The 25,018-nt window shown below is 33.6% G+C and overlaps 2 protein-coding genes across 10 annotated transcripts; one reads left to right on the top strand and one right to left on the bottom strand.

The window, feature by feature from the left end:
- Nucleotides 1-663: 663 nt before the first annotated feature.
- On the bottom strand, nt 664-20,596 carry LOC106764640 (Fanconi anemia group J protein homolog). 9 transcript variants are annotated; one of them, XR_002668352.1, is made up of 29 exons: nt 20,083-20,590; nt 19,920-20,004; nt 19,619-19,694; nt 19,087-19,151; nt 18,953-18,997; nt 18,763-18,863; nt 18,523-18,664; nt 18,217-18,278; nt 18,037-18,110; nt 17,875-17,945; nt 17,177-17,264; nt 16,958-17,030; nt 16,762-16,857; nt 16,135-16,243; nt 15,053-15,146; nt 14,887-14,970; nt 14,648-14,804; nt 12,793-12,989; nt 10,830-10,874; nt 10,540-10,568; nt 10,329-10,450; nt 10,205-10,252; nt 9,550-9,674; nt 9,178-9,461; nt 7,333-8,212; nt 7,109-7,180; nt 6,702-6,821; nt 5,993-6,618; nt 664-734 (listed from the first exon to the last, which is right to left on the bottom strand). XR_002668352.1 is itself a non-coding variant. In XM_014648948.2 (29 exons), exons 1-28 carry the CDS (start codon nt 20,429-20,431, stop codon nt 6,559-6,561), a joined length of 3,753 nt encoding a protein of 1,250 aa, XP_014504434.2. In that variant the 5' UTR covers nt 20,432-20,591; the 3' UTR covers nt 5,811-6,151; nt 6,518-6,558. The 9 variants fall into 9 exon arrangements, 4 of the variants coding, with proteins under 4 accessions (XP_014504434.2, XP_014504435.2, XP_022638315.1 ...); XR_002668351.1 differs by lacking the exon at nt 664-734 and adding an exon at nt 5,570-5,833; XR_002668350.1 differs by lacking the exon at nt 664-734 and having other exon boundaries at nt 5,811-6,151; nt 6,456-6,618.
- Nucleotides 2,379-4,520, top strand: LOC106764641 (short-chain dehydrogenase/reductase family 42E member 1). The gene is made up of 5 exons (XM_014648951.2): nt 2,379-2,735; nt 2,813-3,155; nt 3,226-3,494; nt 3,560-3,756; nt 3,843-4,520. The coding sequence occupies exons 1-5, from the start codon at nt 2,546-2,548 to the stop codon at nt 4,275-4,277; spliced, it is 1,434 nt and encodes a 477-aa protein (XP_014504437.1). The 5' UTR covers nt 2,379-2,545; the 3' UTR covers nt 4,278-4,520.
- Nucleotides 20,597-25,018: the final 4,422 nt, after the last annotated feature.

A 25,018-nucleotide genomic window follows, 5' to 3' on the forward strand; every position in this document is an offset into this window, starting at 1 on the left:
TCAGGAGGATCTCCTGTAAAAGATTTAAAGAGATGCATATGAAATATTCCAACATAAAGATCACCATTTCCCCTTAATTTTCTGCCCATAGGAAAACACTTAAACTTCCCGAATAAATAAGAAAACACTAGAAAAATATATATTCAGGCAAAATACTTGACTTTATTAGTTAAAAAAATTAAATTAATTTATAAGTTGAATTTATATTTTAAAAATTATTTTGTATTGAAATAAATTAAGTTAAAAGTAATGAAAAAAATAAAAATTGTTTTAGTTGAGATTTTGTTTGTAAGAAAAGTTAGTAAAAGTTGTTTCTTAGATCCAGAAAATATTGTAGGTATAACAATAGCCTATAATAATGCATTGAAAGCAACATGTAGGAAGGAAGGACAAAACATGTATATGTTAGTTGTTGAGTTCGACTATGAGAAGATAAAAAGTGCTAAAACTTCAAAACATGAGATATTTTGAAGAAGACGTAGAAGAGAGGTGACCGAGACATGAGCGAGTTGGAGAGCACGATGACGAAGGAGACAAAGATTTCTAAGTATATCTTGAAATCATGGTGAACCAACTCAGTGGAAATAAAAAAGACATTGATATATGGCTTACTAATGGAAAAGATCTTAAGGTCATTGATTGACAACTTCAAGAATGTTATATGTGCAATTAAAGAGTTAAAAGACTTGTCAATGCTCTTCATTGGAGAGTATGTTGGTTCTCTTGAAACACACCTGCAACAAAAGAAGAAGAAAATTGAACAACATTCTAAACAAATGTGTCAATTAAAGAGGAGAAAATGTTCTATATTAGGACACTCAAGATAGAGGAAGAGATAGATGAAACAATCATGGTGATGGAGGTCAATCTAATCAACAAAATTGGCATAAAAGAGGATGAGGTTGAAGAAAAGGAAGTTAATTAATTATTATTCTTTTCTTTTTCTGACACTACATTAGTGCCTCAAAATAAATACATAAAATAAAATAAAGTTAAATATATTTTTAATCTAACAACTTGGATACAAAATTAAAATTTGTCTTTATCTCAAATTTTGATGCATTTTAATCTAATAATGTTATTATTTTTAGTTTGTTAAACAATATTTCATATTAACAACTAAACTTAAATATGTCAACAAATTTTTAGGACAATTAGTTTATGAAAACTATATCCATTCCATTTTTAATAATTAAAGATCAAAATATATCAAAATTTGAAATATAAATAATTTTAATTTTAGATAAAAGTTTAAGAATTTAAAATATATTTAATTTAATAAAATATTATTAATTATAGAATACAATTTAAAACATGTTTCTTAAACTTATTTAAAAATTCAAATAGATTAAAAATGAGACTATTATAAGTTGATCTCCGTTGCATAAATTGACACATGCGTTAGAAAGCAAAAATTCTTCAAAAACTTAAAAATATTCTCTCCAAAATTGTAAATTTTATTCCTCAATATAATATACATCCCACATAATTTATTTTGGAGATCGTAGTCATCACTAACAATAAAAATAAGGATAAATCAATCACAATAAATATAACTATTTAATGAATCAATTAATTCGTTCATCAATTTTTAGAAAACCAAGATTTTAATTAAAATTTTATATTAAAGTTCATTAATACTACATCATCTGACTAAGAATCTTCCGCATAGTTCCATTAGTTTGAGAGATATTCGCCACAATGCCTCTCAATAATTAAAGCCTCTCGTATTCTTATCACCTAAAAATTATGAATTATCTTATAATCATTAAATTTTCATACTTAAAATATAGATCATAAAATTCCATTCACAACATATATATTAACTACACGAATTTAATATATATTAACTACAAGAATTTAATATCTATTAACCACAACAATTTAACACAAATTAACCATAACAATTTAATTTATATTAACACAAACAACTTATTTTATATATATATATATATATATATATATATATATATTAATGGCAATTGAATATATATTCACAATAATAATTTAATATATATTAACAACAACAGTTTAATGTCTTTTAAACTTATATTTTTAAACATAACAATAATTTGTAATAACTATTTCGGGTTTCAAAGTGTCAGAAAGTTTAGGATTTTAGGGTTTAAGAAATTAGACATTTCAGTCTTTCGGACTTTCAGGTTACCGGGCTTCGACCTTTTGGGGTTTCAATATTTCGGAATTTAAGGATTTTAGGGTTTAAGGAATATAGATTTCAATATTTAAGGGTTTCAGGATTTTAGATTTTTAGAGTTTAGGGTTTCAGACCTGAGTCGAGCCAAGTGAACCAAACACATCTCAACAGAAGTCAACTATGCTAAGTGAGTAAAACAATTAAAAAATTAAAAGAAAAATGCTATGCCACGTAGGATCTGAGTTTAGTGAGTAAAATAGAGTTTATTATTTTGTTTTAAAAGGAAAAGTGAGTTTCCGATGTGTATAGAATAGATGTGATAAATTGGGGGAAGGGGAATCTGGAGAGCTGAGAGGTCGGAAGGCAAGATCTAAAAAAGAGAATAGAAGAATGCAGTTGAGCGAGACGGAAGGGATAGAGGGGAAGACCTTTGTGGTGACGGGTGGACTCGGATTCGTAGGCTCTGCTCTCTGCTTGGAGCTCATCCGAAGAGATGCCAGAGAGGTTCGAGCATTTGACCTCCGCCCCTCTTCTCCTTTTTCCCTTGCTCTCCACGATAAGGGAGTCCTCTGCATCCAAGGTTCCCTTTTCAATTTCCATTTTTTCTTACTTTTTTAACTCCACAACCTAAACCTAACTTTCTATTTCTCTGCACAGGTGACGTTCGCCGCAAAGAAGACGTGGAAAAGGCCCTCCGCGGTGCCGATTGTGTTTTCCACCTTGCGGCCTTTGGAATGTCAGGTAAAGAGATGCTTCAGTTTGGTCGTGTTGATGAAGTCAACATAAATGGGACCTGCCATGTTCTCGACGCTTGTCTCGACCTCGGCATCACGAGGCTTGTCTACTGTAGCACATACAATGTTGTTTTCGGTGGTCAACAGATCATCAACGGGAATGAGACATTGCCTTATTTCCCAATTGATCAACATGCCGATCCATATGGCCGTAGTAAATCAATCGCTGAGCAGTTGGTTCTAAAGAACAATGCCCGCCCTCTCAAGTATGTATGTATGTATTTAATTCTTTTGACCCCTCTTTCCTACACTAGTAACTACTTTTTCCTCCTACAGGAACAAATCCGGAAATCTTTATACCTGTGCTCTTCGTCCGGCTGCAATCTATGGTCCGGCCGAAGACAGGCATCTTCCAAGGATCGTAACCATGGCAAAGATGGGTCTCCTTTTGTTCAGAATTGGCGACCAAACTGTAAAATCAGATTGGCTTTTTGTGGATAACCTTGTCCTTGCTCTTATATTGGCCAGCATGGGACTTCTTGATGACATTCCCAGCCAGGCAAAACGCCGTGTAGCTGCTGGCCAGGCCTACTTTATATCTGATGGTAATCCATCATCCTTTTCTTTCTTTCTTTTTTGCTGTTTCTCCTGACACGTCTTATTTTCTCAGGTTCACCGGTCAATTCTTTTGAATTCCTACAGCCTCTACTTAGGAGTTTAGATTATGAGCTACCACAGACTACCCTAACTGTGGATCGGGCTCTTGCTCTTGGTAGGATTTGCTCCGCTGTTTATACAATCCTATATCCATTGCTCAATCGGTGGTGGCTTCCGCAGCCGTTCATTCTTCCCAGTGAAGTACACAAGGTTCTTCAGTTAGTCTATCCTTTCCTCTAATTAATAGGTAGAACCTCCTCAGGTTGTCATGATTTCCGTGTTCGTTTTTTCGACAGGTGGGGGTCACCCATTATTTCTCCTATCTCAAAGCCAAACAGGAGATTGGCTATGTTCCCATGGTTTCCTCACGTGAGGGGATGGCTCTGACCATATCTTACTGGCAACAGAGGAAAAGAGCGACTCTGGATGGACCCACGATATTCGCCTGGTTGTTTTGCGTCATTGGAATGATCTCACTCTTTTGCGGTGCTTTCTTACCTGACATAGGGATCTTGTTCTTTCTCAGAGCTACATGTCTATTTGTCTTTCGATCAATGTTGGTGACAAGGCTGGTGTTTCTTCTGGCTACAACTGCACATATTGCTGAGGCCATTTATGCTTGGCACCTGGCTCAAAGGGTAGATCCTTCCAATGCAATAGGATGGTTTTGGCAAACTTTTGCTCTTGGCTTTTTTTCGTTGCGCCTCCTTTTGAAAAGAGCAAGAACATAAGTATTGAGTCTCATGTCTTTTGCAGTTTTACTAGTACAAGTCAGAAAATCAGTTCTCTTTTTCTGTCGACTACAATTAGCAATAAATTCAACTATCTAAGTGCTATGAAATTCTTAGAGGCTAGAGAATCACTCTGGATTTCCTTTGCTTGTTTTGGGATGTACTTGCCATCGGGCTTTAATTTCGTTAACTTCTCTGGTCATTTCGTTGAACTTTTTGAAAGAAACCACTACTATTCTTCCACTTCTTTATTAAGATATTTGGGAAAGGCAAAGATTAAGGCTGAGGCCTAAAACTAATTTAAGTATGTTCTGCACAGTGAAATAAACTTTTTTAAATAACATATTAGGGACCGAACCCAAAATAGAAATTGATCTGGGAGAAAAAAGAGTTATTTTATTAGTGAAAAACAAATAAATTATTAGATACCAAAATTATATGTAAGAGAAAAGTTGGAAAAGAAATTGTGAATAAAAGACTTAAGCCCAAATGACCAAATTCTGAAAAATGTTATATAATATATGCTCTTTTCGTCACTTTTATGTCTGGAAAAAAAAGTATTTTAACGGAAATCGATGTGTTCACGTAATTTTAAAAGTTCAAAAAATTCAATAAAATCATCTTGTTCTTCAAAATATTAAAAAGGACTTAAACATCGACTTTAATAATGTATTCTCAAAATAAAAAGATTTTGGTAATGTTTGGGTGAAAGTTAATCAATAGTCTAACTCATTTTTAATATTATTTAATAAACAGTGTAACCCTGTCTCGCTAATTTAGTCATATATGAAATCCTAAACATTTTTTAGGTGAAACCAATATTAGTTAAATAGTGTCCATATCTACAATTACAATGAAGATCACAGTCCAATTCGATAATTTTCCTACTCAGTTTCAAAGTTTGTTGTATGAAATCAGGACAAACATATCCAAATGCAACATGGTCGTGCTCATGCTAATAATACCCTAAATTTGTTTAACTGAATACTTTATATTTACTCATATTTATATTTTGAATACTAACTGAATAAGAACCTCAAAATTGTAAGACATTCAAAATAGTGTCTATTATTCAATTGTGATGTTTTATGACTTTTGAAGCCAGCTCCGGAAAAGAATAGTTTTAAAGTTAGAACAATGCTTATAATATAGCCTCTTTCCTTCTAGTATCATTTACGTACTTTAGCATTTCAGAGCAGTCATAATGACGTACTTTGGAGCTTGGAGTCCACTTGAAACTTGTTAAAAGCTCCTCGTGTAATTGATGTTGATTTAGTCATTCATTATCGTTAAAATTCATTATTCTTTTCGGCCCTGTAACTGCTTGTTCAAAATGTTATCTCTTGAATGTAGGTATGGCCTGATGTAAGTATAGAGCACCATTAGAGCCAAGAGGAGGAAGCTATGGTGATTTTGAACTGCATTGGGGTATTATGATTCAATTCACAGAAAGAGGATTTCGAATTTATCTAAATCATGTTCATGTAGATTCTTTACATAACTCTAGAAAAAGAGGAGCTTCTTTACTTGGAATTGTGGAAGCTAAAGCATACACACTGCAATTAAATATTCGAACATAGTTCCACGTACAGACAGGATGGTATTGTTAGAAATGCTTTACAGAAAAACTCAGTTGAGCCACACATGTAACTAGAAATCATCTCCTAAATTGTAAAGAGGGTTTAAGATTTAGAATTTAGAGTTTTATAACTTACTCTTCAGAAGCACCACTACATTTCGGGTCATTGTTATCGCGGCAGTGACTATGAGATATTCCGATATCACCGAGACATAGTTCCTACTTAGTATCCGGGTCATTTGCGGGTGGTGAGCGATGGAGGCAGACCTTGAAGACGGGCAAAAAAAAATTAATCCTGAAAATTCCAAAGTAATTAAACCATCATCAACACTAGTACTTCGTGCAAAAAATAATACTCCATAGAAAATTAGCTCATCAATAACTATCAATAACAAAAAACTACTTAAATAAATTATAGATACTTCCCCGACACGAAGAAAAAAATTGAAAACGGTACTGATTCGGGTCAATTAAGTATTTGACTCAAATGATAATCAGTGAGAAATGGAAGGCCCAGAATGACTGGTTTCCCTACTTTCGGTATCTACTCAATTAAATTCAAAAGAATAAAAATATACTCACGTAGAAAATTTAATTACACTAAATGTGATTGATGTCAAACAACACATTCTTTGATTCAATTCTTGAAAAATCACCATACTCAGGTCAATTTGTGTTCTTAACACGGTTACCAAAACTGCGTCACAAATCCAATCTTACTGGCTTTTGGTTTGCTGCACATCGCAAGCCTCTTAGTCTTTGCTGCATCATTTATAAACAAGACAGCTCTAAGACAAGTATTTTTCAACAAAAGAATATGCATGAAGCATTACTTGAATTCTTACCTTTGATTTCCCAGTCTTCCAAACTTCTGCATTCCCTGGTCGGTGAAGATAAGAATATTTTTCAATAGAATTCAAGACAGTAATTTTATTCTCACCAGAGTCATTAACCGGCAACAAATCCTGTACGAATTCAGGAGATGTTTTCATAAAGTGTCAGGAATATATAGATCATTTATAAATTGTAATTCAACATGCATGAAGAACAATTTCAGAAGTATACATAAGAGATAGTGTTTGGGGAGGTTTTAGATTCCTGTTTCAAATATTGTTCCCGTCATAAAATTTGCCTTTGGAATTATGCTAGAAACAAAGTGGCCACTATCACAAAAAAAAGCAAAAAATAAAAATACTATTTAATAGTGTTATCTTCATGGAAAAGACTAACAAACCATGTGGCTTAATCTTACCCCGTTTCCTGAATCAATGCTCCCTGATTCCTCACTGCTCTTCACTTCCAATGAATCAAAGTAAAACAATATCTGGAAAAGAAATGTTAGAGAAATATACAAAGAACACACTGGCAGACAAAATTGACACAGCTGGAACTGGAACAGCAAAGTACAATGCAAATAAGGATATTAATATTCATGCATAAATGAAACAAGGTTGCCTGATCCTGGTGGAAAGTTACCTTGTCAAGCAACTGAACATTTGATGAGTCGGTAGCCATGATCTGAACTCCTAGCAAATTCCTAACGTTACTGCAAAAGGGGCAGAAAATGGTGCTGAAAACACACCCATCTTCTGGACACCAAATACTGTGCTCTGGTGCACTTTTGGGTATTCTAGTGCAAATTCGTTGATCAACAAATAAAGAATCAGTAATGAGAACTGGAATACTCTTTGAAGTATCAGTATTGCAAGTTCTCAGCCTCTGTTTCAAAAGGGACCTTAGATGAACTTTTGATGATGAAATCATCGAGCACCTAAGATATAGATGGTTCTCAGGTCGGCCTAATGGACTTTTGCAGACTGAACAAAATATCAATAATCTTTGGTCTAGTGGAGGAGCAGTTGGTGAACATGAACCGGGTATATTGCTTATCAGTAATGGAGGAGAATTTGACTTCAAAACCCTCTCAAAATCATATTCACTTCCCTGAGTTATCTCTCTAACAACTACAGAGCTCTTTCTGGACCGTGTAAGAGGAGGACTGGCACAAGGTGCAATAAAGTTTTCTTCTTCAAGGTTTATATAAGGAGTGACTGTGGGCCTCATCCTTTTATGATGGTAAGAATTAACACTTTCCATTTCTGGAATATCATTTGTAATTACACTCCTTTTAGGAGTAACTGTAATTGAAGACTGAGCCCTTGAAGAATTTTTGCTTCCAGTATTCAAAGACATTGAAAGACTTGACTCGTGATCTGGAATTTGAGCAGGGGCCTCAGTTATGAAGGAACCAGAGTTGTCATCTTTGGAGTAACGAGGGCTACTGGGACCATAGTCAACGTCTATACAAGGGGTTTCCTTGACAACGGAAGTTTCCTCGTGCATGATTGCGGTGAACCTGCAAGGATTACATTTGCCAACAAGTAACTACACTGATGATGCTTCATAATGTAAAAAAATTGAAAAATATATTTATGTTTAGATCTTGCTATTTGATGGCATAGAAATGAATGTCTAGATGTATCTTTCGTAGAAGATAAAGGTGATCCTGTTAGGATATGTAAATGTTAAGAGGAAACATAAAGAGAAGTAGTTGGTAGTTGGGTTGTTAGGTTGGGTGAGACTTTCTATATATAGTTGGGGGGTCTTTGTATGCAGGGACGTTTTTGATAGTTTGGAGAAGGGTTGACAGGATCTTTGGCATCCTGTGTGGAGGGAACATTGTCCCTTGGCTGCTCTCATACTGTATTTGTGCCCAGAATCAATGATAATAGTTATACACAGTGAGTATAGGTGGTTGCAGTGGATTTTTCCAGGTTTCATCTATCTAGGAACTTAACAGATCCTGTATTACATAATTGAAAACCCTGAATGAACCCACCCAAAACAAAATAGAAAGATGCACAAACATAAGGGAACAGCCCATTTAAATTATCTACCTTTCCCATTTAAATTTAAAAAGGAAAATAGTTCATCCAGGTCAACTGGTGCCTTCTTCATTTATCCATCGAAAAGAGAAAAATTACACCAGTACCATGAGTTTTAATATAAGACCCCTGACAGTTTGGCTAACTCAATCATACCGCTACATATGCTGGAAGATTAGTTCACAACACGAAAGGAAAATTTTATTTGTTAAATAAACAATCAAAGAATTAGCTGGATGTTCTGTATTTCAGTTTGTACTAAAGAGAAGATTAATATCCCTCCCTTGAATGTCTGAGATTTGATATTGGAGGTCAAAGAAGGATTTAACTGCCCCAATTCTTCAAAACAGATGTGTTTATCATTAAGTTTAGACGTTTAGTTACTAAAAATAAGAATCATACAAATTTCAACAAAATGATGGAAACAGAGAGATACCTTGGATCTGTCTTTGTAAGGTACTGTGGGAGATATTTACAACTGTAAGTGCTACTATTCTTTCGAGCTGATGGCTCACACTCAACAAGATCTTGAGAGGTTAGGGTGGGTGAAGAAATGCTATTCTCGATCATTGTTGTTTCTCTCCCATCTCCATTATCAGACTTGTTCAGCTTCTGATTATTTTTTCTTGTGGAACATGCATTCTGATCCTTCTTATGGACATCATCCCCATTTATATCCAAACTCTGTGTGGCATGCACTGTATTTATGCCATAGTGTTCCTGCAGCAAGTTGACCATGCATGGATAATTCTCTTACCACTAAACCTTGAAGAAGATCGTAATTATAATAAACTAACATGCAATGTACCTTAGCATTCTCAAAGAAAGACTTTAATCCCTCCAATGACAAATCAAAGCTGTCATATGATTTCAACGGTCTTCTTATCCACTTTGAAATGAATGCCCTATTTCTTTCTTCTTGAAAACGTTCATCTAACTCCATAAGAATAATTACACCAATTATGATAGAAAATTGGGTTGGAAGTGTAGAGTTGATAGTTATACAAAGAACAGTGTTAACATAAACCCTAGCCCAAGAATAAACTACAGAGCAACGGTCTACCAGAACACAGTGGGAAACGCCAGATTATTATAGTCTACACAAAAATTAGTAGCTCATAAGACAGAACAGCCGTTTTATGGTTGCCCCATAGGAATAACTGTCACGACTCTAGATAAGTTTTACATTCCATAGGAAAATATTTTCCAATGGTAGCATCTACCAACATTCAAAGTATGCTTAAAGGAATTAGTTCCAAAGCAACTGATGAAAAAGAAAATAGTTTTACAGCTGTAAACTCGGGCAAAGCAACCACCAGTGTAATATTTTGCATACTCTAGAAAACCGAAAAAATTTCCAACCTCCCTTTCAAATATGAAACTCGGTTTTTAAAATTCTAAATTCAAAAGGAGAGAAACAACGTATAAAGAGGAAGAGAACCAAAGTAGAACGCAGTTCATACCCAATAGGATAATTGCTCCATAATCAAATTTATGACGTATACAGCGCCCTGCAGAAAATAAAAGGAAATCAGTATAAAAATTTGAAAAACAATCAGCTTTGGTTTAAATGGATTTAAGCCTTACCTGCAGCTTGATTTAAAGCTCGGAATGCTTGGTGGCAGTACCACTCATTTCCACTCAATAGACTTTTGAATGATTTGTAGGTGTCATTATATTTCTTCTTCAATGAAACTTGAATATCATTTCTGATAGTTTAATAAATCAGACAATCAGAAAATTTTATTCTCGAACATGATTCCTTCAAAACTAATAGGAGAAAAGAAAGGAGTCTTACATATTTGGAAATGGAATACCAACAATAATCTGAGATTGTGAAGGACGAACAATTCATAGTTAACATTTACACTGGTTATTAGACAAATGTCTGTGTGATCAAACTCATTATAACTATAGGCTACCTTGAACTGGTTCAATTTCACAACCATATTTATTAATCTTCATCTTGATAATCTCAGAGCATACCTACTTTCAATCCTCACAAAAATATACTATAGTCACATGGTAGATAAGATCTCTTCCCCACAGAATGGTGAAACAATCAATTATAAGTAGATAAAAGGATACAACTACTCTAGCATTATCATCAGAGAAATCAATTCCTTCAGAAACCTGCAATATAGGCATTATTCTATGTTTGATCAAATAAACACAAGCTTGTAATAATGAGGTCATACACACAAATAACTATGCTAAAGGAAAATTGAATTCATAAATCTTAAGGAAATTATCATCTACACAGATTAAAACATTTTAAATAACAGCAATGCTATAAAAGATAAGAAATATCTAAAGATTTTATCTAAATATTTTAGAGTGTCTTAGGCATCTCTTAAGAATTATTCTACTTTTATATTTTTTATTTGCTTCCTTATTTCATTACGATCTTCACAAGTACATGAATGCCTTATTAGAATGGCATTTATTAGAATGACATTTACTAGAATGTGATTTATAAGCATATCATCTCATGTATTTATTGTCATCAACTTATATAAAATGGACTTTGTTGTGTAGCTCAAATACACAATTTTCAGCATCCTTTCTTTCGGGGTATGGTAGAGCCTCTACCAAACATGAAAATATTTAAGATGAATGTATGGACACACAAAATGAATGTATATGAGGAGATATTGGAGTGGTACATATTCAAGAAGACGATATAAATTCAACTAAGGCGGTTTCAATATGAGGCTCTAGTGAAAAGAGAAAATTGTATGGTTTTTTAACTTGTAAAAAGGGAATGAGAGAGACAAAGGACACGTGGAGAAAATTATTAAAAATGACTCCATAGTGAATTTTACTCCTCAATTTGTTTTTTGACCAAGCACAATGATGTCAGGTGATCGATCCATGTAATCAATTTCACCTAATGACATAAGGTTATAGTTGCTGGAAGATATGACAATTAGAGTAAAGAGCATGAAGTATGAATAAGCAATTGAGTTGAGTGCCAATATATGCTGAGCCTTGAATTATTTTATATAGCAGAGAACTTGCGGAAAAATACAGCATTATGATCAATATGACCACTTGTAGATGGTAGATTTAGATTGACGGATGCTTTATCAAAATTTTATAGAAAAAATGTCTACCTGTTAACAATAAAGTGTAAAATGGGTGACTACAAAAGTGAATACTAATAATTAAACAGTGTATGGCTGTAGATTTCTTTTAATCGTGCAAACTGGGTACGTAAAACTTGTTATTTTTATTCCATTATAATATTTGTTTTCATAAATATATTTTAGTAATAGTCTATTGCAGCAGAAGGTTTCAGCTTGCCATAATACGCATAAGTTTTCCACAGTTGATTACAAGGGCCTTAAATCGAATCTTGACTTCACACACCTCAATAGTTGTCAGCTAGCAATACTCCAGTAACTCTTGGCAAATATTAACTTTTATTAATTCAACCATTGAACATACCAGATTTTAGAGAAATGGTGTGATTACTAATTCTTGTAGACAAAATTTACCTATACTTTTAAAAAGTATGATATTTTAAATTAAATTGATTAAATAAAGTATAAAAATGTGACAAATTATAGACATGATCAAAATATACTTAGATAAATTTTAATGTAAGGGTTGGATAAATAAAATTGTATATACAGAAAGACAATAAAGGGAGTAAATTCAGCGATAATAATTACATCTCTCCTTTTCTCTATTTATACATACATGAGTCATGGTAAAAGGAGGATTTTAGGAATCAGAAACAAATCTTGATCATACAATTCTAAATCCAAATTAAAGACTTCTAAAATCACAAATAATCGTTTAAAATTGTGATGTGACTTTTTCACATGACCTAGAATGATTTAAATCTGAATCACTCATGGTAAAATCTAGTTAATATTTGTTTCTCTCATTCTCACAAAAAAAAAATAGTCCTATCAAAGGAAAAACTATAAGAAATATAACTGTAGCTACTAAAGAATAGAAAAAATAAAATTACCCATTCCACAATTGTTACCAGAAAAAGCAGCATCTAAAATAATTAGATAATAGTAAAATTCTGACGCACCTTTCCTCGACAAACACCAAGTAAAGCTGCTCCTCTTTTTCTAGAATTCGGTAGGGAATCAACTGCATGCACATGATTTAGATCTATTGTCTTAATCCTTCTGTTCCTTCCCCGCGCTGGTCTTTTTTCGTGATGAATTGAATCATAATACCCCTTTAATACCAATTCAAAATCATCTTGGCTTCCTCCTCTTGGTTCTACAAATCAACCACAAACATAATTCAAATTCTTAATACAACCAAAAAATTTGCCAGGACAACAAAGTCATCTTAAGATGTTGCTAAACATATCATTTGTTATTTGATTATAAATAAGGAGAGAGATATGATCAAATACTTCCCATTATTATTAGATATTGATTCTTTTACTTCTATATAAATAAGAGATCACACAATTACAAGCAATAAGATTTCTATTTTTTTCCTTCCATTTCCCTATGTATCCAACACAGTGTCTCCTCCATTGTCCAGTCCGCCGCACCCTCCAACTACCAGTTCTGTCCCCAGCCTACCGCCTAACAGCCCCATGCATTCCCACTCTCTGGTGCATGTAATTCAGGACCTCATATTTTGGAAATCCAGCAACCATTCGGACTTGTTCCTTCACATGCGGTGACTTTGTTTCATGGCTGTTTGATTTTTGATTGTTGTTTGGTTGCACACAGTTGCTCCATGGCTATTCGTGTTCATCACTATATTTAGCTATTTGTGACTCCATTTTCTGGATTAAACGTTTTGGTGTTTTTAATGGCTATTCCCAAATACTGACTCTGTTGTGTCTTTCACCAATGTTACCCTCATTCCGTTTGAAAAGCCCACCAGTACAGCCAACCACGCCACTTGTGTTGTCAATGGTGGTTTCAAGGACAAGGTCGTGCTGCCAACTTGACAACCAAAATCACAAAAGTTTCTGCCAATAATCAAGGAAATTGGATGCAGAACAGGCCTGTTCAACATTGGAATATTTTTACTTTGTTCCCTGTATAGATTATATTTCTTATTATACATGGGCGTTTGAAATGAAAAATCTGATGTTGTCAATTTTTCCAAAATCTAATCTAACATCAGTTTGGCTAGTCCATTAAAATTTTACAACTTCAAAAGAATATTTGTCCTTCCAAGTTTACTATCTTCTAAAGTCATACAGATTTCTTCATCACCACAAAACAGAGTTGTTTAACACAAAAACTGTCACTTGGTGGACACCTCGTACCCTTTATTGTAATGTCCCACAATGTTTTTGGGAAGATGTCACTCTTACCACCACCAATATGATTAACCACGTGCCTTATTGTTCTAAACAATCGGATTCCTTATTCTGTCTTGAATATTAAACAAGACTTTCATCCTATTCCTTATGTGTCTTTTAAATTACATGTTTCGTCCATGATTTCACTCCAAGTAAAGATAAGTTATTTGAAAAATCCCTCAAATGTACCTTTCTTGGTTACTCCTACATCTAGAAAGGCTTCAAATGTTCCACTCCACAACTTAAACGGTTTCTACTCTCTGCTGATGTTACTTTCATTGAAAATACTGCTTTCTTTTCTTCTACCGTTCAACATGTTCCTCTAGTGGTTCCACGTGTACTTACCAAATATTTCTAATTGATAGGTATTTATTTTGTTCCTTATTATTGTATCTTTTCTTCATTATAAATAAGAGTACCCATGCATATTGATCACACAGTTACAAGCGATGATTTCCATAGATATAAATACCAGAGTAATTTTCTCTCTACTTAAACATTTTCATTGTAGGAAAAATAGATAGCAAAAGGTAAAAGCAGACATATCAACAGAAACTCTTCTTGATCCTAGTGTACAACAAGCATTTGGAAAATAAGGATAACTCACCGACAAAAAGAGGCTTTTCCGCATTTAGTCGAGACCATTGACCTGTTTCAGACCAGCGGTTGCGTAATTTGTCCATCAATTTATAACTTGGAAAGAACACAAGGCATCCGCCTGGAACAATCTTGAAGATTTCCTCTAAAGATTTTCCAACTGCATCCTAAATCATAACTAATGATAACCAGACGTATTCTAAATGCAAGAATAACATATTCTGAAAAATATGTTGAGAGCAAACATACCTGGAATGCATATCCATCTGCAGTTTTATAGCTTGCATTCAAAGGATAATTGTCAGGACCAGTGGAGATTACAGCAGGCCACACCTATACTCAAGAGGTTTTAAGTTATAACTTGTTGAACTAGCACTTATAGGGCTAACAGGACAAGTGGACAAGTAGCAAAGACCTGTGAGTCAACATCAATTACATGAGGAGCTTCTAGAGTAGTTTCAAAATGAACTCCAAGCTCAGAAGTAAAGGATGCCAACGGTGACAGTGTTCTGAAATACCAAAATAAGTATGTAAAAGATACTACAAGGATGTGAGGCAGTAAAGATGCAATGAGAACTAAGCTCGTTCTCAACAATTCTTGGTCCTAACATGCAGAGTGTCATGGAAATTAAAAACAACAAATTACAGACTCGCCTCATCTTAGCAATAAAAAATTGTACGCCATAGGCACACATACATATATCAATTATGAATTATTTGGTGAAAGTTTATGATAAGCACTTAAGGAACCCACACTCGAGCTAACTACTATGAAGATAGAACCAAATAATAAAATATTCGATCAAACATGCATATTACTCAATGTGGAATTTAGGCACACTATTAAACTCAAGTCCTTATCAGTTTACCTTTACATGAAGGCTTGTGGTAGCAATGCCTCCATTGTACTATATCTCACAAATGCATTTTACAGACTATAACAGTGAAAAGGCTATTTCTATAACCCAGACATATAATTGGGTATATCTACAGACATTACAATGAAATGTGAAGATCTGAATAGGAGGGAAATTGACAAAAGACACAGTTTTACCAAAACGATGCCAAGTTAATTTAGGAGATTTTAACATAATATATGAGACATGAATACATTACTGGAATACAAAACATGTATTCCAACAGAGATGCTTCTAAGAAAATTAGTCTAGATATTCCAGTTAATTCTGCCAAAAACTGAAAAAAAAAATTATGCTGCGTGACTCCCCACCCACCCAGATCCAAAGGAATACAGGCCCAGTCATAATTATATGCTTATATTATCAGTCTAGGTCAGGCTATAAAATCCCAACCAGCCCACTGGCTCCGTAGGAATTTTCCCCAGACTCCGAAAATGGTACTTATTAATAGGGACACATTGCTAAGAAATAAATTTTGAGATGCATTCTTGAATCATGAGAAAAAAATACAAAAAGAAATCTGTTCTGAACCAATTATAAACTGGGTCTTGGTTGGTCATTAGGTACCCATTGTACTTACCCCGAAGTCAAGATAATTGATAAAGAAAGATCAGCAACATCTCTAAACACAACTGCTGGATTCAAACACCATAAACTAAAAGTGCATGTCCAGTTTCCAGTAGCTCTTCCTGGCAGAACCAATGAAGGTTAATTGTAGTAATGCAGTAATAACTCCAGCATGAACATAAAATATATAGTTATATACTAGTTATTGGAACCCTTTACAATGCCCTTGATTAATCAACCTGTGATTGGTCGACCAATTTTACAAGGAAAAGGATCCTCATATGACTTCAGTTCGCAAAATAAATGTACACTATCGTGTATCTCATTTCATGTCTCCTTTTCAAGGTCTGAAAACAGTAAATATCTGTAGCACTCTAGCACCAACTGTTTCAGGATCCAAAGATTAAAAACAATTTAATCTTTCATGTTTAAAGTAAATCTTTAAATTGTTTCCTCCGCATAAATGATTTCAATTTGTTAATTTAGATTCTATAATATTTTAAATTAGAGACTCCTAAAATTTTCAAAGACTAACCAAAAGGTTTCCAACCCATTTCCCATTCGCTTGTGTATGGACAGCAACCATGTCATTCGCAGTTCTGCCCCATATTATTGTTAGTCTAAAATGGCAACCACTTACCAGTATCTTTTCTAACACGTCGCTGAAGAGCAAGCTGGTAATCCAACATGTGAGATCCATTTCTTGAGAAGAAATAAGTTAGCGACGAGAATAAGCCTAAAATGAGATCAATAAATAGCATTGGTAGTTATGAATATTTTGAGCTAAGTCGGTAACTGAATATAGTTCCAAATAAATTAAAACCATAAACCCAAACCTTCCAATGTTATCACTGCCGCGCCACTTATATGCGGTTCATCTGTCTCCAAGTCTGTAGCAACTTTGATTGCCTTGAACAAATTATCAAGTAGATGAATGGCTAGCAACCATAAGAATAAATACAAATGCCAACAAATGGGATACCTTGAACAAATTATCAAGTAGATGAATGGCACGCAACCATAAGAATAAATACAAATGCCAACACATGGGATACCTTGGTAGCACATTCCAGCAAGATAGGGAAGCACTGCTTCGAAATATTTGCTTCTTCAAGCTCTCCTAAAGCATTATCACCAGTCCAACTATACATACATATAGGAAGCTTGTGTTATTAAATCTCAGATTAGCTCACATGTCATGTGATTTATTTTAGCTAACAAAAGACACATCAGTTAAATAATTTTTTTAAAAATATCAATTCAACTACAACAGAGGAAAAATAATGTAAACACAAAAAAGTTCATAGAGCTTAAAGCAACACTTCAGCTCTCCAATAGTAGATGTCATACGTGAATGGAGACAATAAAACAGATTTTTAAAAGTTGACGAGATCAATTCTTATCAACACGCGAAATGGGTTCAAAAGAATAATATATAATCTCCTGATCAAATTAAACCAATGGAGATTCACTTGGGAAAAAAAGCGCATGTACCTTATTAAGAGTAGAAATAATGTAACATGCAAAAAGATCACAGTTAACAGTATTATCCCAACCCAAGTGGAGTCTCCCTTTACCAATACCCATTGATTCAGCATGATTATTGAAATCCCAATCAACTACTAGTCGCATATCATATCAAATCTAAAGCAAAACAATTTTACTGCCTCAAGAACCAAATTATAAAGCAAAAACTGCATTTACAAAATAATAACGAATAGAGGCATACAAAATGGCAAAATCTTTAACTTACTACGATACATAGTGGTGAAAATCACGTTTTTCGAGCTTGTTTTTCTTCTGTTCCATCCAACTAGTAAGGCCCTATACAAATACAGCACACATTGAATATATACAGTCACTGAGGATAAATTTATTAGTCAAACATTTCAAACCCAGTATCTAATCCTATTACCTGTGTCATTTCATATAGTGGTTGGTAAATTGCAGTATTAATTGAACAAAGTTGCTGGAGTTCCATTTGTAGTTCTTTCAAAGGTATAGTCAAGTAGTTAAGCATCATTAGTAGTGACCACGAAAGTAAGTCTCAATTATTAGTGACAGTGAAAATAAAAGAGTAAGGTTCGTAGCATACTATCCAAAACATCCTCTTCAATATCCACACTTCCAGCATCACGAGCAATGTCCTCTATATTACTGCAAAGGGCAAGTATGTGAGGGCCATTTCATAGACAAAAACAGGAATAAATTACAACCAAACCATACAAAGTTGTCTTTCAGTTCTGCATTCGCTTGCATACAATACAACAGATGGCGTGTGATAGACAACTAGAACCTATGTACTATCTTAAAAAATAAAATAAAGCCTATTCGATTTAACTGGACTCCTATAACTGTTTGATTGATTTGGAAACTAAATAGAAAGAGGACAGCAACTCACTGAGCTTCATCAAGAATCACTATGGCGCCTTTGATATCCACATCCATTGCTGCCCGGATGACTGGATTAATGATATAGTTATAAGGACAAAATACCAATTGTGCATCATCTGACATAGAACGAGCAGCATAATAAGAGCACCCTGAAAGTGGAGACAGCAAAAAACTTGTACGTTACAAAGCTTCGCATAGACTTCAAAAGAAATAAACAAAACTCCAATATAACAGTAAAAGGCCAAACCTTTGACCAATTGACCAACTTTTACTAGATCTTCTATGTCATGCACCTCATTGCATCCTCCTTTCTGAAGGGATGGATGACCTTTGACTTTATGAGCATTTCTGCATAGATTGTAATTTTCTCATTTTGGTTACTTCAAGAGCAACATAAAAGATAGAGAGGAAGCATGCGTGGAAGAGCATACACTCACTTGAATTCTGGACACCCTGTTGCCTCATCTTTCAATAATAGTTTACTGAAAACATTTTATGAAAAATATCAGTACCAAGATGGAAGAGGGAAAAGAGATTCTCATAAAGTAAAAAATGTCAAGGTAAAAAGCACCATTCTTCATTGATATTCTCTTTGCCAATTATACTTTTATTTGTGCAGTAATGTTTCCGCGACGCCTGCCAAATAAATGAGGGAAAAATATTTAAATTCATATTACTTTACTGAATGTAACATATCTTTTTGCATATCCAATAATAAGTATCAACGGCAAAAATGCATACTGACTTTTGCTAAAACCTTTGCTAAACAAAAATCCATAACATACAAGTTGGGTGTTGATTAGTATCTCATCAGCAATGCTTTAAAACTAACATATAATATATAACATGCTTCACAAACAAAAAGAAAATATAGCTTATCATTAAATATTAAAAAAAAATTTAAGAAAAACAATGAAATTAAAAATGCTTCAGTCTGGAGAAATGCTGAATAATCACATTCTCCGGAATGATATCAAAAGATATGATATTTTACAGTAGCTCCATTAATTTTGGTTAAAAAATAAAATCAAAAGGTGAATTACTTGAGAGGGAAAATACCAAACAAATCAAACGAGGTAAGAAAATAAATGGACTCAACCTACCAACACAGCCATTGGTACCCTGTATGCAGTTTTACGCAATTCGTGAACCACTTGAGAAATCTGTGAGTGCGTTCTCCTTGTACAATAGAGTAAAAAATTAGCCAGATAAACGATCATACCCGTATGACAAGGAAACTCTGGAATGGAGCCATTCAATCTAACATAAACATGTCTAAAATACATACCAGTGCTGGTTAAGTGAAACTACGATAATAATTAAATAAAAATAATAATTTTATACAATGAATTACCAATGCAACAAGCAAAAGGGATTCAAACGATAAAGGTAAAAAAAACATACGAAGCGTAATAAATAGTCGGTGCTTCCTTTTTCTTCTGCTTCTTGTTGTTGGCCTCAGTTTGCGTACGGTCCGGGTTTTCTGATGCTAAAAGCAGGAGAATTTGGTGAGGAGAACGAAAAGTAAATAAAAAATATGGCCCATTAGACTAGGTAATTAGCATACCGGAAGATAGTGAAAGCTCCTCGACAACAAATCCGCCGCCATAAGCCAGAGGATCGGTGGTTGCCTCCGGGAGGGGATTGAGGGGGTCTTGTTTAGATTTATAGTGTTGCTGCCAAGCGAGAGATGAACAGAGAAGCGAAAGGGACTTGCCGGTGCCAGTGGGAGACTCGAGCAACGCGTGACAGTGGCCTTCTCTCCGAGCCTGGTTGAGGGTAGAGATCACTCTACCCATAAAGGCAAATTGAGACCCATATGGTTGGTAAGGAAATTCTACTTGCAGACCACCGATGTGGTAAACATTTTTAGTTTTAGGGTTAGGGTTTGATGCAGAGACCATTTTTTCTGTCATTTACTTCAGATTTCACAATATGAGATGAGATGTGCATACTCTGCCTCTCTACTTCTCTACTGTTTAAGTTTAGGCGGGAAACAGGTTGTCAGAAGGATTTGGCGGGTAAGTTAATGATTTACGAAACATTAGTTCTTTTTTGTTTAGTTTTTGTTATCTAATATTTTTCAATTTTTAGATTAAATGATTTAGTTTGTACGAAATTATATGGGGAAAAAATCTTATAATTGAAAAAAAAAAAAGCAAGTAAACTTTTTACGATGTAAATTTTTGTGATGAGTGCATGATGAATTTGGTGTAAATGTTCTCTTAATACAGTTTTAAATCTTCCGAAACTAACTTTGAAAACCTATTTTTTAATTTATAATTGTAATTTAAGAGTCTAACTGACAAATGTATATAATTTGGCAAAAACTTATGCAGTAGATCTATAAATTGAAAAATAAAATAACAAATAAGAAAATTCATGATCCTGTAAAAAATTTTAGCATCCAACTGACTTAGTAGATTAGATTCATTGTCTCTGAATAATTTCTTTTTACAAACATCTTTTATATACTCACTTTCATTCTTCCACTTTCTTTTGGTTCGTAAACCCTTGGTCTTTCCAAGATTTGTTTACAAACTTTTTGAGTTTTGCTTTCACAATTTTGATGCCTTCTATCGATGTTTTTTTCTTTTTCCAATAGCTCTTCAGAAAAAAAAATTAAAAAAAAAATCTTCCAATATCAACCTCCGAAATATATTTTTTCGTTTTTTCTAATCATATTGATAAATGGGAAATATGATAAGGCTAACTACTCATCACTTACATATTTCAACAATTTTAAAAAAGTAAAATATATAATAATTAAATTATTTGAATTGAATTATCTTTATTCTTTAAATAATTAGTTCAGATGAAATAATTAAATTTTTTTTAATATTTTTACTTGAATAAATTTAATTTATACTTTGGAGTAAACTCTTGTTTATCATTAATTATAATTAACTTAATATAATTCAATTTTCAATTCAATATAACTCATTGATTTTTACTCAAGGTTGATTTTTACTCAAGTTAAAACTGATCTAAGATGATTCGATTTTAGTTGGCTCAACATTGATTTATTCAAATGGATTCGACCTTGACATAATTTGAATCGATTTGACCTCAACCGATTTGAATGAACTCCATTCGAATTAACTGAATTCAAACTTCAATTAATGTAGAACTGTTTAAACTTTATATTTAGACGAAGTTGACTCAGCCTTCAACTTGGACCAACTTGACTCAATCTTTAATCAAGACTGAATAAATTTAAAGCCATCTCGTTTGAATCGTTGGCCTAGGATCGACTCAACCCAACATTTAGCCCAGGCCAACTCGGCTCAACCTACGCCACAAGTTGAATAAGCTTAACCTTCGACCCATACCAACTTAACTTGACCTAGGCCCATGGGTCGCCCCAAAATTATTAACCTAAAAGCCCATATCAGCCCAACTTGTTTGGTCCATCAACCTGTTGGGTTGTTGCCCATTGACTTATGGCCCCAACAACATTAAGTAAAACGGAATGGCCTATGGCCCGTAACAGTGTTTTTTTTTTCTTCTTTAACTTTATTAATAGTTAACATAAATAATGAAATCAAAATACATAATAGTTGATTTTCATCAATAAATATATGGTTTTTATTTCCATATATTACTGCAAGTATTATCATTTATATTTTCTCTTGTAAATAATAATTTAGTTGGAAGTCAAGTACAATCAAGTCAAAGAAAATAATTTTTTTTCTTAAAAAGAAACAGGTTAGACGAACTGGCCTGTTAACTCGTCAACCCGTCACAAGATGGGACATGGTGCATTTTGGTTAGAGCTAACAAGTCTCAAAACTTGGTATTCCAAAAATGGGTCGGACTGGGCATTTTACCACCCCAGTGTTCATGTGTGTATGTATTTGCATGTATTTTTTGTTTGTGTGTCAAATTTGAGTCATGTAATCTTTACTTCTATGTTTATCACCATTTGATTGTGCATCAAGAATCTATGCAATGATGATTCATGATTAATTTTAAGACACTATCGGTTAACAAAATTTAAGAAGATAATGCTCGATTTAAAAGGAGGAATAAATTGAACATTCCATAAAAAAATCAGATTCTTCATTTAAACTTATTATAATAAAAACTCATACATCATTCATTACATGAACCTACAAACATCAACTTAAACGTTCATCTTAATATTACATGAACAAAAGATACAACCACATTGTCTACCTAACAACATCAACCTAAACAAAACCACAATATCAAAATGTTCAACACAATACCAACACACACAACTCGAACTAAGAATTTTATCCTTTTATTCAATATTTTCACTAAATTTTCCAGATCATATATCATCCTCCTTTGCCTGACAATTACAACATCTCTTTGATCTACGTTTTCTTCATAATACCACTTGAAAAAGTTAAAGGACATCCCATTTGAAGATCCACTCTCTTACACACCAAAATAACTTTGAAGTCAAGGAATGTATCAACACATAAATCCAATACACAAAAAGTGAATAAAGTATTCATAAAACCTTGCAATAACGACATCTCTAAAATTATCTTTCAACATTCTTTACAATTTTAACCATTTTGGTTATATCGATATCACCACAGTTGCAAATAGGGATTATCTCACCTCCCCTCCAATCACCACCACGTGAGGAATGAAAAATTCTTTTACCCTATGTATTAGAACAAGAAAAACAACCTTAGGAATAAGTCGTACATACCTCGCCACAACAACTTTGCTCAATTCAGGAAAGAGCTTCAACGAACCTTAACCCTCTTCATTTATGAATCCTTACCTCTTCCTTTTACCTAATAACTTTAACTTTTAAAATTTTCACATTCATAAACTTGACATTTACACGTCAATTGACATGAGTCTGCCACATAATGAATAACTGGACAACTCATTAATTATTAACTAAGATGGATATTACATCGTTAACATTTTTAACATCGTCAGCAAAAAAATACTAACTTGAATTATTTTTACAAAATATAAGACTATTCTAAATAACTCAAAAATAGAATCACCCCTTTAAACAAAAATAACAAAATTAAAAACCAAAATTGATATTAAACCAAAATAATCTACTTCAATATTGCATAAAAACATAATTATGTAGTAAGTAAATCTGGGCTCATGAAAACATTATATGCGAGAAGTTGGAATGAAATAGTAATCTATGAGGATAAAAACAATGCATACGAAGAACAATCATTGAATTGAAGTGACACAGTAAGACAAATATACAGAGTTAAACCACTCTTTCCTCTTTTACTAACACCAATTTATGTACAACTCTTTTACTATGCCAACTCGACAATCCTGGCTGGGAAAAGCTCGACCACCCTAAGGAGCTCAGTACAATCTTGTACGAACTCTGCTCAAAGACTTCAGCATCTTGGTAACTCTGCCAAAGACCGCAACAGCCCGATCAATATACTTTGGAAGCCCGACTGTTCTTTGGAAGAAGCTCTCTTGGCAGCCCGACCACTTGACAAGGTTCATAATATGAATTTTGATGGCTTCTCAAAGGAAAGTATCCTTGCACGTTTTCTACTCCACATGCTACTCTACCAAAGTGTGATAATTTTCTACTTGCTCAAAAATCCATCTTTCCCGAAAAGAATCAAAGCCTTACATGCTGGAAGAAAATCAGTTCTCTTTTTTAACCTCACGATAACACAGCGGGAATGAAAAATTTTCAGCCAAACCCTTCAATTTCAAAGGATACTAACTCTTTTATAACTGACCATTTTTCATAGCATTTTAATAAAAAATAATAAAGCACCGTGTCAAATGAATACTTTGGACACATAGACATGTCAACTTACGGGGACTCTGCGTGACCAGATAATTAGTAAGGATGACAGCTGAAAAAAACACTTTAAATATTATGACTAATATCTCTTGAAATATATATAGGTGTTACTAGATTGAACAAAAATGATGACAAGAAAAAAGAAAAGGAAATGATAGGAAGGCCCTGAGTTTACCTGCTTCTTTGACTAAAACATTAACCTTCCATGTAATGTGACCAGATACATTAGTGAGGATGACAGCTGATATGGTAAAATCATAAAATTTTTGAAATATAGTATTAAAATCATTGGAAAAGAATGGATTTATAATAAAGAGTAATACATCAAGATAGTGGGCGATGACAAAGTAAAGAACATTCAAGATATTTGCAATACAAATCATTGATGATAGGAGCGTGAAAAACATACCTTAACGAGAAAAACACAGTGAAGAGAAAGAGAAGATGCGTATGTAAGAAGAATCCAGAAAGGATTTATTGTTCTTGAAAAAGTGAAAGAACGAGATTACAGAGTCAGACTAAAGGAGGGAAAATAAAAAGGAGGAAAAATGATGGGCTGGGCCGCAAAGCTGTAGCCCAGTAACTAACATTATTATGGTATTTAAATCATAAAGGGAGTTGTTCCCTCTACCTCCCCAACTTTCTTTATTTTTTATTTTATTACAAAACTAACCTCTTTCTTTTCTTTTTTTACCCTTTTTATTTTTTTTAT

This window comes from Vigna radiata, chromosome 6, assembly GCF_000741045.1.
Source record: "Vigna radiata var. radiata cultivar VC1973A chromosome 6, Vradiata_ver6, whole genome shotgun sequence".
In the NCBI taxonomy this organism is placed as follows: domain Eukaryota; kingdom Viridiplantae; phylum Streptophyta; class Magnoliopsida; order Fabales; family Fabaceae; genus Vigna; species Vigna radiata.